The sequence below is a fragment of the Chrysemys picta genome, chromosome 20, assembly GCF_011386835.1.
Source record: "Chrysemys picta bellii isolate R12L10 chromosome 20, ASM1138683v2, whole genome shotgun sequence".
Taxonomy (NCBI): Eukaryota; Metazoa; Chordata; order Testudines; family Emydidae; genus Chrysemys; species Chrysemys picta.
Genome location: NC_088810.1, coordinates 25,398,388 through 25,411,941, shown reverse-complemented (window position 1 = coordinate 25,411,941; position 13,554 = coordinate 25,398,388). Strand labels below are relative to the sequence as shown.

At 47.5% G+C, this 13,554-nt stretch overlaps 1 protein-coding gene across 4 annotated transcripts in view; it reads right to left on the bottom strand.

Annotated features, from left to right (window-relative positions):
* Nucleotides 1–208: 208 nt before the first annotated feature.
* The window catches only part of DAP3 (death associated protein 3), a 28,816-nt gene continuing 15,470 nt past the window's right edge, over nucleotides 209–13,554 (bottom strand). For 3 of the 4 annotated variants that reach the window (XM_005280655.4, XM_005280657.5, XM_065574284.1), the window contains 9 exons: nucleotides 11,048–11,156; nucleotides 10,687–10,779; nucleotides 10,073–10,203; nucleotides 9,491–9,571; nucleotides 8,900–9,058; nucleotides 6,616–6,675; nucleotides 4,796–4,885; nucleotides 3,640–3,757; nucleotides 209–610 (listed from right to left, as the gene is read on the bottom strand). In XM_005280655.4, coding sequence (XP_005280712.1) covers nucleotides 525–610; nucleotides 3,640–3,757; nucleotides 4,796–4,885; nucleotides 6,616–6,675; nucleotides 8,900–9,058; nucleotides 9,491–9,571; nucleotides 10,073–10,203; nucleotides 10,687–10,779; nucleotides 11,048–11,156 — 927 coding nt within the window. In that variant the 3' untranslated portion in view covers nucleotides 209–524. The remainder of the gene's footprint in view (nucleotides 611–3,639; nucleotides 3,758–4,795; nucleotides 4,886–6,615; nucleotides 6,676–8,899; nucleotides 9,059–9,490; nucleotides 9,572–10,072; nucleotides 10,204–10,686; nucleotides 10,780–11,047; nucleotides 11,157–13,554) is intronic. The other variant, XM_005280658.4, reaches the window with a different exon arrangement.

The following is a 13,554-nucleotide window of genomic DNA, read 5'->3' as shown; positions in this document are numbered from 1 at the left end:
ATGGCCCCTTTTCAGCATGGGCCCAGCTCCATAGAGCCACTGGCGCCATTGTAAACCCGGGACTGGCCAGCCCCAAATGGCCTGAGGTGTCCCCTCCCCCCAGGGCTGCCACAACCCGCCAGCACCACAGAACATGAGAGCAAGCCAGGAGAGCAAACAGCTGGAGCCAGCTCACAAGCCCGTCACCCATTCAACCTCAGACAGCACAGACCGGCACCATTTCCCATTTATTGTTGGTGCAGTGTCATCACAGCTTCTCCTAGAGAAATCCTGACAGGGTCAGGTGCAGAAGTCCCACCGCAACCCTGTTCTTTCCCCCTCTATCCCTGCAACCTCTCCCTGGCTGGTGCAGAGCTCTCTTCCTCACCCAGCTTTTCCAGTCTTTCCCTGGCAGGGCTGGGAAAGAGAGCCCAGCTCTTTCTGCCTAGCAAAGTAGCCAAGGGGGCATAGAATAGAGCAGCAAGAAGGGCTGGTTATCTTATGATTAAAAGCCAGCAGTGGCTGTCAGCGAAGATGCCTTAGTATCAGAGATAAGCAGAGATCCGTTCCAGCTGCCAGGGGTTGGAGTTGCTGAGAAAAAGTAGTTCTTTTCTCCCTTCTTCTGTACTGGCTGAAAAACAGAGAAAAGGAACCCTGTCAACACCACATTAGCAACAAGTTCTTCAGTTGTGTTAGGATTCCAGTGTACTGGCCCTGAAAGCTTTATTATAAATCCATAGATTCCCAGGCCAGAAGGGACCAGTGTGAGCATTGATGCCCTGTATAACACAGCCCCACCCAACTTCCCCACATGAATTCCTAGAGCATCTCTTTTTGAAAAACATCCAATCTTCATTTTTAAATGGTCAGTTATAGAGGCTCCACCCCAACCATCAGTACAGTGTTTCAAATTATCCTCACTATCCAATATTTGCTCCTCATATCTGGTTTGAATTTGCCTAGCTTCTACTTCTAGTCATTAGATCATGTTATACTTTTCTCTGCCAAGATTGAAGAGTCCATTATCAAATATTTGTAGATACACCTCGATAGAACACTGTCCTCGGGAGCCAAAAAAAATCTTACTGCGTTATAGGTGAAACTGCGTTATATTGAACTTGCTTTGATCCACTGGAGTGCACAGCCCCGCGCCACCCCGAGCACTGCTTTACCACGTTATATCCGAATTTGTGTTATATCGGGTCGTGTTATATCGAGGTAGCGGTGTACTTACAGACTAATCAAGTCACCCCTTAACCTTCTCTTTCATAATCTAAATAGACTGAGCACCTAGAGTCTACCATTATAAGTCACATTTTGTAATCTTTTAATTGTTCTCAAGGCCCTTCTCTGAATCCTCTCCAATTCATCGTCCTTCTTGAATTGTAGACAGCAGAACTCGACGCAATAGTCCAGCAGTGGTTGCACAAGTACCAAATACAGAGGTAAAATAACATTGCTACTCCCAGCTGAGAGCCCCCTCTTTATGCAATCAAGGATTGTACTGGCCCTGTTACCCACAGCATCACAATGTGAGCAAATGTTCAGTTGACTATCCACCACAACACCCAAATCTTTTTCAGTCACTGCTTTCTAAGATTGAGTCCTCCATCCTGAAAGTATAGCCTACATTCTATGTTGCTAGATGCTTACATTTAGCCATATTCAAACACATAGTTGGTTTGCACCTTGATTACCAATTGATCTAGATATGTCAGCGACCTGTTACAGACCCTTGCTGCCCCCATCACTCCCACTTAGTCCTAATAGTTAGCAATTGGCTTAAAACCTGAAGCAGGAGGTCTTATATCCCTTCCAAAATTTGGCAACATTAACTATAACAAGAATATCCAAAAGTTGTTATCATTGTTCAATCCCTCTTTGACTCTTGCTAATTCTTGAATTCCACAGCCAGTTCTCAATTTGTCACCCTTCACTTTTACTGAATAGCCCATGTTATGAAACAAGAAGAACAGAAGCTCCCACTCTTGCCTTTCACTATGTTTTTTAAAACTACACCCCCTCTTATTTATCTCCTTTCTAAGCTAAGTGATCCCAATCTTTTAAATCTGCCTCATACAAGAGTTTTTCCAGGCCCCTGATAATTCATTATCCTCTCAAAACCATCTAATTCTACAATATCCTTTTTGTGTTGGGATGATTAGTACTGCTCACAGTATTCCAGAAGAGACAAACCATTGACTTATAACATTATATTTTCTGTATTATTCTCCATCCTATTCCTTATGCATTGTAACAGTTTGCTTTTTTGAGCATAGCTGCGGTTAGCCAAGCTCTTCATTAACCACTCCACAATGGTGTCCAGGTCTTTTTTTGAGTTGATACTGTTAATTCAGAATGCTGAAGGTATCTGAGTAGTTCAACATTCTGCCTGCTGTAATTTATGTTCCTGTTTATTGGCTTCATGAGGGTTAGATTTCCAAGTTTTGAACCTTGTTGTAGCAGTGTTGGTCCCAGGATATTAGAGAGACAAGGTAGGTGAGGGAACGTGGTTCAGTAAAAGATTTTACCTCACTCACTTCGTCTCTCTAAGTTTTCAACCTTGTCATTGAGCCACATTAAGGATTTAATATCTAAGGATTTCACTTTCTTTGCTTTTGACTTTAGGACCTTGTGTCTGGTTTCCTCATTTTAGTGCAGTCTCCCTTTTTAAAGTTTAGTGTAGCTGTGTTACTTTGTTATCCTACATCCCCATAGGATGTTGAACCTAATTATGGTGTTATGGTCATTATTATTTAGTGGCTCAGCAACTGTCATTCTTAAACCCAAGCATTAAGTAGTAAGTTGAGAATAGCCTCTCCTCTTCTGTGGTCAAGAAATAGCTCTTCCAGGAAACACTTTAAATGACGAGAAATTCCTTCTCTAAACTTTGTGCTGTTATGCCATGTGGCGAGTGTATATGTGGGTAACCAATGTCCCCCAGTATCATCATCATATTAGATTTGCTGCCTCTGATCTCTCTCAACATTATGCACTCAATATACTTTTCTAAATCTAGAGAGCTGTAGTATAGCACTACTAATGTATCTGTATTCTTACCTCAAAATATATCCACAAAGCCCTTCTGAAAGAATGTGGAACATACATATCAGTGGCATCCTGATCAGCCTCAAATGCAAGATCACATCTACATGTAGATTTAACTATACACTTTGTATATGCGGTGTGATAGAATTGCTTGAGAATGTTGAAATGTTTAAGCACTTTTCTAAAAAAGGAATGTAAATTGCAAGATACTGCAATGCTATTTTCTATTTAATTATAATCCATAAAAGATTACCTTCATTTCAGAATCTAAATATGACCTTTTAAAAAAATCCATTGGGAAAAGAAGGTTTGAGTTTGATGAAATATGCATTTCTTTATGCTTGGTGATAATGTGTATGTTTATTATGAGGGCAATGTAAGATCTAGATTGTCCCTATTCCTTTAAATTCTTGGATTTGTAAATACAATAGGTAGTTTTATTGTTAGCACTTAGCTTTAAAAACAACAAGTTTCTTGGTTTGGGTTAAGAGCTGGAATAATGGTATGAAAGGCACAGAGCTCATCTTTCTCTGTGGTGGAGATGGAAGTTGAAAGTACTGCAGTATATGCAGCTGTCTTCATTCCTTCACATGGGAGGGGGGCAGAACTCACCTCTCTCATGTTGAAGCCACTTGCGATCAAGGTAATACTGATAACAGCTCTCAAACTCTCTCTGACTGTAGTTGGAAACCTGGATGGGAATGAAAGGGTCCAGTGTGTCGAAACCCTCCTGGAAGGGAAAAGTGAAACTGTGAGGCAGACAGAGGGAATGGTCTGAGCTGCGGAGAGATAAGGCACAGTCTAGCCATGAGCAAGCTCAAGTAGAACTACAAAAAAGAATAGCTCTATGGTTCGTGTAACCCAGGAAGGCAACTAAAACAGAGAGAATAAGTGAACTCTGAAATACTCCAGTTATTTGTGCAGAAGCGGGCTAGTGAAAGAGCAAAAAGCTGAGAATGAGTAGTCATAAAGCAGGAGCACTGGGCAGACTGGGCTGGACCTGTTTCACCATGTTCAAAGGCAAGTTCCCCCCATCCCTTTCACACACAGGCCAAGCTGAAGAATGAGACTATGACAAAGTTAGATAAAGAGTGTAAGGAACAATTTGAAAGATATGGAGGTTGATAGCCACATGGCAATAGGGAGACCAGGGCCGTCCTTACCCATACGCAAAATACGCAGCTGCCTGGGGCACCAAATTTCCTGGTGCCCTGCACAGCTGCGTGCTGCTCCAGCCCCTGCTCCACCTCTTCCCCAGGGCCCCCGCCCCTGCTCCACCCCGCCCCACCCCCACTCCCCTGAGGACTCCAGAATTGGTTGGGCCTGCACTCACCCGTAAGTAGAGCAACCCTGCCCCAGCCTGCTCTGCTCCCCTGGCTCCCAGCTGCGCTGCCAGCGAGTGCTGGGGGGCGGTTCCCCCCTCCCCCCAAGCCTGGGAGCCAGGGTAGCAGAGCAGGCTGGGGCCGGGTCACTCCACTTCTCGCAGGAAGTGGCCATCCCCCCTCCCCCCCGGAGTCCTGGGGCTAGCCCCCCCTGCTCCCCGCCCACAGAGTCCTGGGGCCCCACACAGTGCCCCCACGGGGGGCTGTGTAGGGTACCAAAATAGCTAGGGACCGCCCTGAGGTAGACTGAGCCAAGCATAAGGGACAGCATGCAAGAATGACTGAACAGAGCAAGATTGATTCAGCCCATCATATCTACTGCGGAGGTAGGTCCCAAACATGCTTTACATGTACCAATGCAGAGGAAGCCAGAGGCCATAACTCACCTTTCCCAGCAACTCGTGGGGCAAATAAGCAGAACGTGGTTTGAAGAGAGAGCCTGTCTGGCTAAGAGTGGTCACAATGGCACCTCCATTCTGAAACACAGAGCTGGATTAGAAGGAGCCTTAGGTATAGGACATACACCTCACCTGTCTAGAATCATTAACTGTCTCCTGTGATGATATCCTGCATTTTCTTTCTGGATCCTGTAATTACCTTCAGTCCCAGCTTCTCCTAGGCAATGTGTGGAACAGAGCAGAAGTACTGGCTGTGAAGAGCACTCATCTACTCTAGTTCCAGCAGGATGCAGTGCAGAAAGTAAGGAAGCAGCACTGGTTCTTGGGCAGTGAAGAGCACTCATCTACTCTAGTTCCAGCAGGATGCAGTGCAGAAAGTAAGGAAGCAGCACTGGTTCTTGGGCAGCTCTTCCCCGGGGACAGTGCTGAAGGGAATGGGACAGAAGCACTGATTACAGAGACTTCAGGATGGGAGTGAAGTAGCTATAGGATCTCCACACTACCTCTATTGGGAGAAGCTGGAACTGAAATAGCTTTTTCACTAGGTGGCACTGTACAGAATCTGAGAAGAGGCTATGATGGTTTCCCAGTCATTCCAGGCCTGGCCACTACAAGCAGACATTCAGCACAAAATAAAAAGCTATCTGGAGGCGATAAAGCAGGGGTGGGCAAACTACGGCCCACAAGCTGTTTTAAGCCCGCCCGTGAGCTGCACCACCCGGCTTGGCCCTGTTCTGGCCGGGGCGCTGGGTTGGGGGCTGCACCATGCAGCTCAGCCCCGCTCCGGCAGGGGCGCTGAGATGGGGGCTGCACCACGCGGCTCGGCCCCGCCTTGACCGGGGCGCTGGGCTGGGGGCTGCACCACGCAGCTCGGTCCCCCTCTGGTGCTCTGGCCAGGGCGCTGGGTTGGGGCCACACCACATGGCTCGGCCCTGCTCCAGCGCTCTTGCTCGGCCGCAGGGTCAGGGCCGCACCACGCGGCTCCCAGAAGCCGTGGCATGGCCCTGCTCTGGATCCTACGCATTCCAATGGGAGCTGCAGGCGTGGTGCCTGCGGATGGGGCAGCATGCAGAGCTGCCTGGCTGCGCCTCTGCGTAGGAGCCAGAGAAGGGACATGCCACTGCTTCTGGGAGCCGTTTGAGGTAGGCGCCACTCCGAACCTGCATCCCCCAAGCCACTCCCCACGCCCCGACCCCCTGCCCCAGCCCTGATCCCCCTCCCGCTTTCCAACCCCCCCAATCCCAGCCTGGAGCACCCTCCTGCACCCCAAACCTCTCATCCTCAGCCCACCCCAGAGCCCACACCCCCAGACAGAACCTGCACCCCTGCCCCAGCCCTGATCCTCCTCCCGCCCTCCAAACCCCTCAGTCCCAGCCCAGAGCACCCTCCTACACCCCAAACTCCTCATCCCCAGCCCCACCCCAGAGCCCGCACCCCAACCCCTATTTTGTGAGCATTCATGGCCTGCCATACAATTTTTATTCCCCAATGTGGCCCTTGGGCCAAAAAGTTTGCCCACCCCTGTAATAAAGTGAGACATCTGTTATGCAGTCAAGATTATTTAAAAAGCTTTCAACTGAAACATCTCTCCACCACATTCTTTAAAAGCTTTTCCTGTAATACATCTGTCAACGAAAGGAAGAAATGGAATAAGTATAAAACTACTAAACAGAAGGAACTCCCCCAAGTCACACAGCTCTGTAAATTCCCAATAGGAAGCCCCTCAGTAGGTGTCTCAGCTCTGGACGTCAGCATTTAGCTCTGAACATTGTGCAATGACTTGCCAGCAAGCCCACACATGCACTCACCCAGTCATTCACCACCATCTTCCTCAGATTGTGGACTAGCGTCAGTTCCTCTGGAGATACCTAATGATGACAGAATGTCAGGTACAGCTGGCTGGAGAAATCACTGTCTCCCAGCTCCTCTCCCACCCATGAGGTTCCTTTGGATGCTTAAACAAGTAAAAAACCTCAGAGCACAACAGTTTAACAGTGGCTGCAGTGCAAGAACTATTTGGAGCTTCCTTCAGAGATGCCATTGAGATTTTTAGGGGCTGTCTAAAACACAAGCATGCACAGGAAGAAGGCAGAAGCTTTTCCACAGGCAGCCATCTGCCATGAGATCAGTTTCTGGGAATGGGATTCTGGTAAAATGATCCATTCCATGCCATACAGGCACTACTAAATTTGAATTCATTAGCCACATGGCAAACATAACGTGAATTCATTTGATTAAGGCAATTATGTCACCCTTCTATGGGAAAAGCTACAACTGAGCAAAATATTCCACCTATCAAGAACCTCAAAGAGCAGCTCTGGCATCTCAACAGACTAACACTATTATTTACTCGTAACCCTTCTCAACTCAGGACTTCCACTTGCTTTCCCTCTCTGTAGGCCTGGCATCATCCTTGATATCAGTCTCTTCTTCCACATCTCCTGTGTCTGCAGATCTAGTCATGTACTAGCCCTCCCCCAGGCTCTAATCCCCTCTCACCTGGACTATTAAAATTCTTAACGTAAGAACGGCCATACCAAAGGTTCACCTAGCACAGTATCCTGTCTTCTGACAGTGGCCAATGCCAGATGCTTCAGAGGGAATGAACAAGGCAATTATCAAGTTATCCATCTCTGGTTGTCCAGTCCCAGCTTCATGCCAGTCATAGGTTTAGGGATATCTGGAGCATGGGGTTGCATTCCTGGCCATCTTGGCTAATAGCCATTGATGGACTTATTCTCCACAAACTTTTCTAATTCTTTTTTTAACCCAGTTATACTTTTGGCTTTCACAACATTCCCTGACAATGAGTTCCATACGTTGACAGTGCATTATGTGAAGAAGTTTGTTTTAAATTTGCTGCCTATTAATTTCATTGGGTGACCCCCTGATTCTTGTGCTAAGTGAAGAGGTAACCACCACGTCCCTATTAACTTACTTCACACCATTCATGATTTTATAGACCTCTATCATATCGCCACCCACCTTACATATTTCTTTTCTAAGATGAACAGTCGCAGTATTTTTAATCTCTCCTCATACCGAAGCTGATCCATATTCCTAATCACTTTTGTTGTCCTCCTTTGTACCTTTTCCAATTCTAATATATCTTTTTTGAGATAGGGCGACCAGAACTGCAGGCAGTATTCAAGATGTGTGCATACCATGGATTTATATAGTGGCATTAGGATATTTTCTGTCTTCTTATCTATCCTTTTCCTAATGGTTCCTAACATTTTGTTAGTTTTGTTTTTGTTTTTTTTAACTGCACACAGAACAGATGTTTTCAGAGAGTGATCCATGACAACTCCAAGATCTCTTTCTTGAGTGGGAGCAGCTAATTTAGACCCATCATTTTGTATTTATAGTTGGGATTATTTTTTCCAGTGTGCATTATTTTGCATTTATCAATTTTGATAAGGCCTCTCCAATGAGGCTACCCCCGTCCCACCTTCTCCCTCATACTGACCTGAATTCCTTTGCATTTCAGGATCCAATTCAAAATTGCCCTCCCTGTTTTTGAACCCTTATACAATGTTACTCTCCTCACATCTCACCTAACATTGCCCCCCCCCCTGCCTTCACACTCTCAGTAGCGTAGGTGTGAGAACTTTTTCCTCTGCAGCACCTTCCACCTGAACCATGCTCCTTGCATATTTCTGCCTCAGTGACTCTCCAATTCCTTCAAAATCCAGCTTGGAAGCCTCTTGTTTGCTTATATCATGTAACTGCCTTCTTCCTTTGCTATTATTTAACACTGTCATTGTATTTAACCTCAAGAATTTTGAAGAAGCAGATTGTATGAAAATAACGATACAAAATAAAGCTGTATATTGGCAAGGGTGTTGAGCAAAATGGATGCCCTCCTGTTCTTTGTTGTGTGAAGTCATTCACTTTCATATTCTGCATTGCAGAATCCTCATTGGACAGCTACAGTTTGCAGAATCCTCTGAGTTAGAGAAGCTGGTATATTGTTTATTACTGCTAGAATTTAACAGCCCTGGAAACAATCATCATCCAAAGGTGGAACCAAACCCTCCCTTTAGGTTTCTCCATTTGTGTTAGCCACAAGAAAGGAAGGTAATTTCCTACAGCACTTTTGTCTTTCTTCCTCAGCGCTGTCCGTCCCCAGAGAGCATTGATTCCATCCACCGCCACCAGAAGTCTAAATGAACCAAGAGGACACTGCTTCTTTAACTCTTTCAGCACAACCCCCACAGCATCACTGGCATTCTTCACTCGAGTTAAACCCTACAAATGGATGGGTACACAACATTAGCAAAGGGAGAGAATGCAGGCCATGTGCAATCGGGAAGCCTTGGCACCAACTTCTCTATGAGGAGCAAAAAGACCTAAGACTCTGTCCTCCCCTCCCAAAGGGGCAGCATGGTCTAATAAATAGATTGAGCATAGGGATAGGTGTCAGCAACTCCTGAGTTCTAATCCCAGCTCTGACACAGACTGTGTGTGTCCCCTCCTTGAGGGGTCTAGTTCCATGCTTTGGTCTTCCCATCTACAAGGTGAAGATAACAACCCTTCCAACTTCCCAGGACTAATGTTTGCACAATGCTTTAGAAGCACTAAATATAGTTCTTCTTCCCATTCCCTTCACTGGGCTTCATGTCTCATTTTCATATTATTGACAGGTTCCAGCAATACCATAGGCAGTTGTCATTCCCTCACCTGTTCCACCACTTCACCCAGTGGTCTGCCCTTCTCAGTGCTTTCCCGTTTGGTCCACATGTATGTCTGTTGTGTTTTTATCTGTAATAAAAGGAGAATTGGGGTAGGGTAATTGAACGTAGATGGAGAGTGTGAACTGCCAAGCTCCCACTTCAGGGGCAACTCAGCAAACCTGGGCAGTAGGAGCCCCCACTCTGCTCCAAAGGTGCTGGGAAAGACAGCTGCAGAATGGTATTTCTTGGTGCAGCATCCCTCAGTGATAGAATGACCAAAAGCTCAGATTTCCCCCAGTGGTGGGACCCCTTTGCAAATGCAGGGATCTTTAATGCATTTCCAACCCCACTGAAACCTACATCCAAATAAGTTACATGATTAATGGTAAGTTATCCAATGTGAATGCACATTGGATAACTTCACTATCAACACAGGAAATGCTTCTCAAAAAAAACAGATCTGTGGACCCCATTCCACTGGAGAGACATTCCAAGTGAGGGAGCACATCCCCATGACATTTCCAGAAGAAGCTGTTCCTGTAGGTTTTCCCTGGTTCCTAATCCAGTGGGTTCGATAGAATCTACTGACCTCTTTTAAGAAGTGGTCATTTGAGGTTTTGAAATTCTTAAGCCAGGTAGATGCTTCCAGAGGCTGGTCAAACCGCTCTTTGTTATAGGAGGACTGCATAAGCTCCCTGCAGTTCTTCACCCAGAGGTGAGCTGTGAAGCAGAAACAAAATGAGACAAACAATTGTCATGTTTAGCTAAGAGTAACTGCATACTTTCTTTCTGGTCCTTTTTCCTCATTCTTCTGTATTCACCTCAGAAAACCACTATGCCATATAATGAGCATACCCCACCCTTGGGGAAATAGCCACACAGCAAACATTCACCAGGATTTAGCCACAACCTCCAAATGTAGCAGGATCCATAACTCAGGGCACCCATACCAGACTGACTAGTTTGTACTGAAAGAGCATGAGGTTGTGTGCGCGCGCACAGGGGAAACAACACTATTCAACGCCTCTGTTTTCTTCTTTATGTTTTGCTCTTAATTTAATAACTTTTTATATCACAATTATGGGAAAACCATGATGAATAACATTTCCCACTCTATAATGTCTTCAGCTGCTTTGCCTTCCCTATAGGTTAGTTACAGCACACAGAACATTATGCATTCAGAGGTATCACCAGGGTACTTACCATCTGGAATGTGCAGCACCAGCCAGTCCTGTTTTGCACAGTAATGAACAGCATGGCACAGCGTCATTGTTTTCCCCGTTCCCTTTTCCCCATCTCCAGCATAAACTGTCAAGGAAAACCTCAGATAGAGAGTCTCGAGGATATGGATTTTTTTTTCGGGGGGGGGGGGGGGGGGGAGGGTGCAGAAAAGCCTCTTTTCCCCATCTAACTATGTGAGGAAAGGGCATTGGCGGGGAAGGTGGGAGGCTGACCCATGACACCCAACATGAAGTCAGAATCCCATCTCCCTCTCAGTGTGCAGGAAGCTCAGCTACCCTTATTTAACTCACATTCTAGAGCAGGGCAAATGAAGAAAGGATACAGATAACATATCGGATAGCTGGGTGGGCAAAGTTGGTGCTTTTCAGATAACCAAGGAGTTCTAGAGCTGGTTTCCGCACCATCAGGCAGCTTTCATTGAACGTCTTCATCTTACAGGAGACAGAATAGGAACAAGGAGCCATGTATTAAGCACACATCAGCAGCTCCTACCCTGATTATGTCTGAGTTATACGATAGTCTTTCGGGGCTGCAGTAACACCAGCCCTGACAGAAGTGTACTGTACTTTGTGTCACAACCCCTCCAGCTTGTATCATGACCTTCCTTCACTTTTTCTACTCTCTCTTATTCAGAAGCACTTTCCTGATAAGTACCCTAAAAACTAGATGATCACAAAGGTTCCTTCTGGCCTTGGAATCTATTAATTGCTTCCACATTAACACGTTACAGAGATTAGTTTAAAATTCAAATTTACTATTAATGCTATAATAGAACTAACCAGCTTGAAAATCCCAATCTCATAGGACCTGCCAAGATTGGAACAGACCAATTTATTTGGATTACAATATATTCAAAAGAGCACCTATCAAGGGCTATAGGCATCTTTGCCAAAATTTAAATAATTTACTCCCTGTCTGAAGTCAGAAAATTACCAGCTACACTAAACAATACCTCTGCCTGCCTGCCTCCCCAATGGCTGAGTAACCAGATGGAACTTGCAACATGCCCTCAAAGTCCAGTTTCCAGTGGCCAATACCCAAAGCTTCAAAGGAAGAAGATAACCACCCCAGTCCTCAAGTCTTCCCGCCTTAATGCTCCTAAGCCAGTCATGCAATGCTGCACATGGTAGGAAACATTTCCTTACAACCCTTAAAGGGATCAGAGGATGTCTTGAGGCCCAAGATAGTCATACTCCCTAGCCATGGCCCTGTGTAGCTCACAACTTAAATTCAGCAGCACTCTGCTATGGCAGACTGGAAATTTTGCAATAGCTGCATTTAAAATTTAAAACTATATGAAATATGTGCCAAGACAGAAGCCCATTTATTTTTATACTATGGGTGAATTAAATTCAATGGCAAAACTTTCATTGACTTCAGTGGGGCCAGGATTTTACACCTAGTTCAACTTTACACAGAGGTGTAGTTTGTTTTGATGTGTCAGATTTTTTTTCTTGACAATGCATAAATGCATATCAGAAGGTTGGGGAACTGTAGCGGGGTGGACACCCGCTCCTGCCCTGAGGGGTTGGAAAAGCCCTGCAGAGGGTGCTCTAGGGGCTGGTGAGCTAATTCCCTGGACGACCAGCAGGAGGCACCGCAGGGGTGAGTCTGGACCTTCTACATTCAGGTCCGCCCCTGACACAAGGGGCAAGGCAAGGACAGCAGGACTATTGCCTGGATGGGAGACACTGAGGAATGGGACAATGGATCCTGTATACCGCGGGGTATATTATGCAGAGACCCCAGGGGTTGTCCCTGGGTGGGGCCCAGCGTCGGAGGCCCAGTGGAAGGGGGCTGACGGCCTGAAGGGGGCCCGGGAGACCCAGGATGGACTGTGGGGGGCGCTGTGGGCCCTCCAGGCACAGATCGGCCAGCTGGCGGAGGAGCAGCGGGCCGTGCGAACACTCCTGAGGAGGGAGTATAAAAGAGATCGCGGAGGGCGTGGGCCACAGAGTGCCAGGGCCAGGAGGCCCGTGAGGAAGGCTTGCTACTCCTGCGGTCGGGCTGGACATTTAAAACGGGACTGTCCCGATGGGGCTGGAGGCAGAGGACCTCACCCCGCAACGCGACGGTGCCCGATCCCTCAAGAAGGCCGCGGGGTGAGGGAACCTCGGTGGCTGAGGGCATGTTGGGCCTGTGGGCGCAGGGGGCACCTGGAGCGGGAGTGCCCCGGCCCCAGGAATACGGCCCAGGGCAACCCATGGAGGGTTGGCCCGGTGAAGGACAAAAGAAAAATACCGAGGCCTGGGGCAGCACAGAGGCGGAATGCCTGCTGGGGCTGTAGGGAGCCCGGACATATAAGGAGGCACTGCCCCCTCAGAAGAAATGAGGAGAGGCCAGAGGAGGTGCCTGTGAGGCCAGAAGGGCCAAAATTGCTAGAAGTGGTGAACGGGGTGGAGGGATCCCTGCGGGAGGCAGAAACCCAGACTGGCCCGGGGTTTGTTGCCGATGATGAGACCCAGACCGAGTGGACCCAGGAAGAGGCTGGGACCCAAGTGGTCCATGACCAGGCCACCAAATGGACCCAGACCCTGAGGGTGGGGGGTCAGGAAGATGGCCTGGGGGACCAGGTCCTGCGGACGCGGCTAGAGGTCATGGAGCAGGCCCGGCGGACAGCAGAGGCGGGGCTCCAAAAAGCCCGCCAGGAGAGGGAAGACCTGGCTGTCAAGCTCAAGGACAATGAGGAGAAGCAGGCGCGGCTGGCGGGACACCTCCGGGCCGCACAGGCCAGAAGGCCCCTTGACTCCCTGGGATGGGGGTTTTAAGGGGGAAGGTGTGTAGCAGAGTGGACACCCGCTCCTGCCCTGAGGGGTTGGAAAAGCCCTG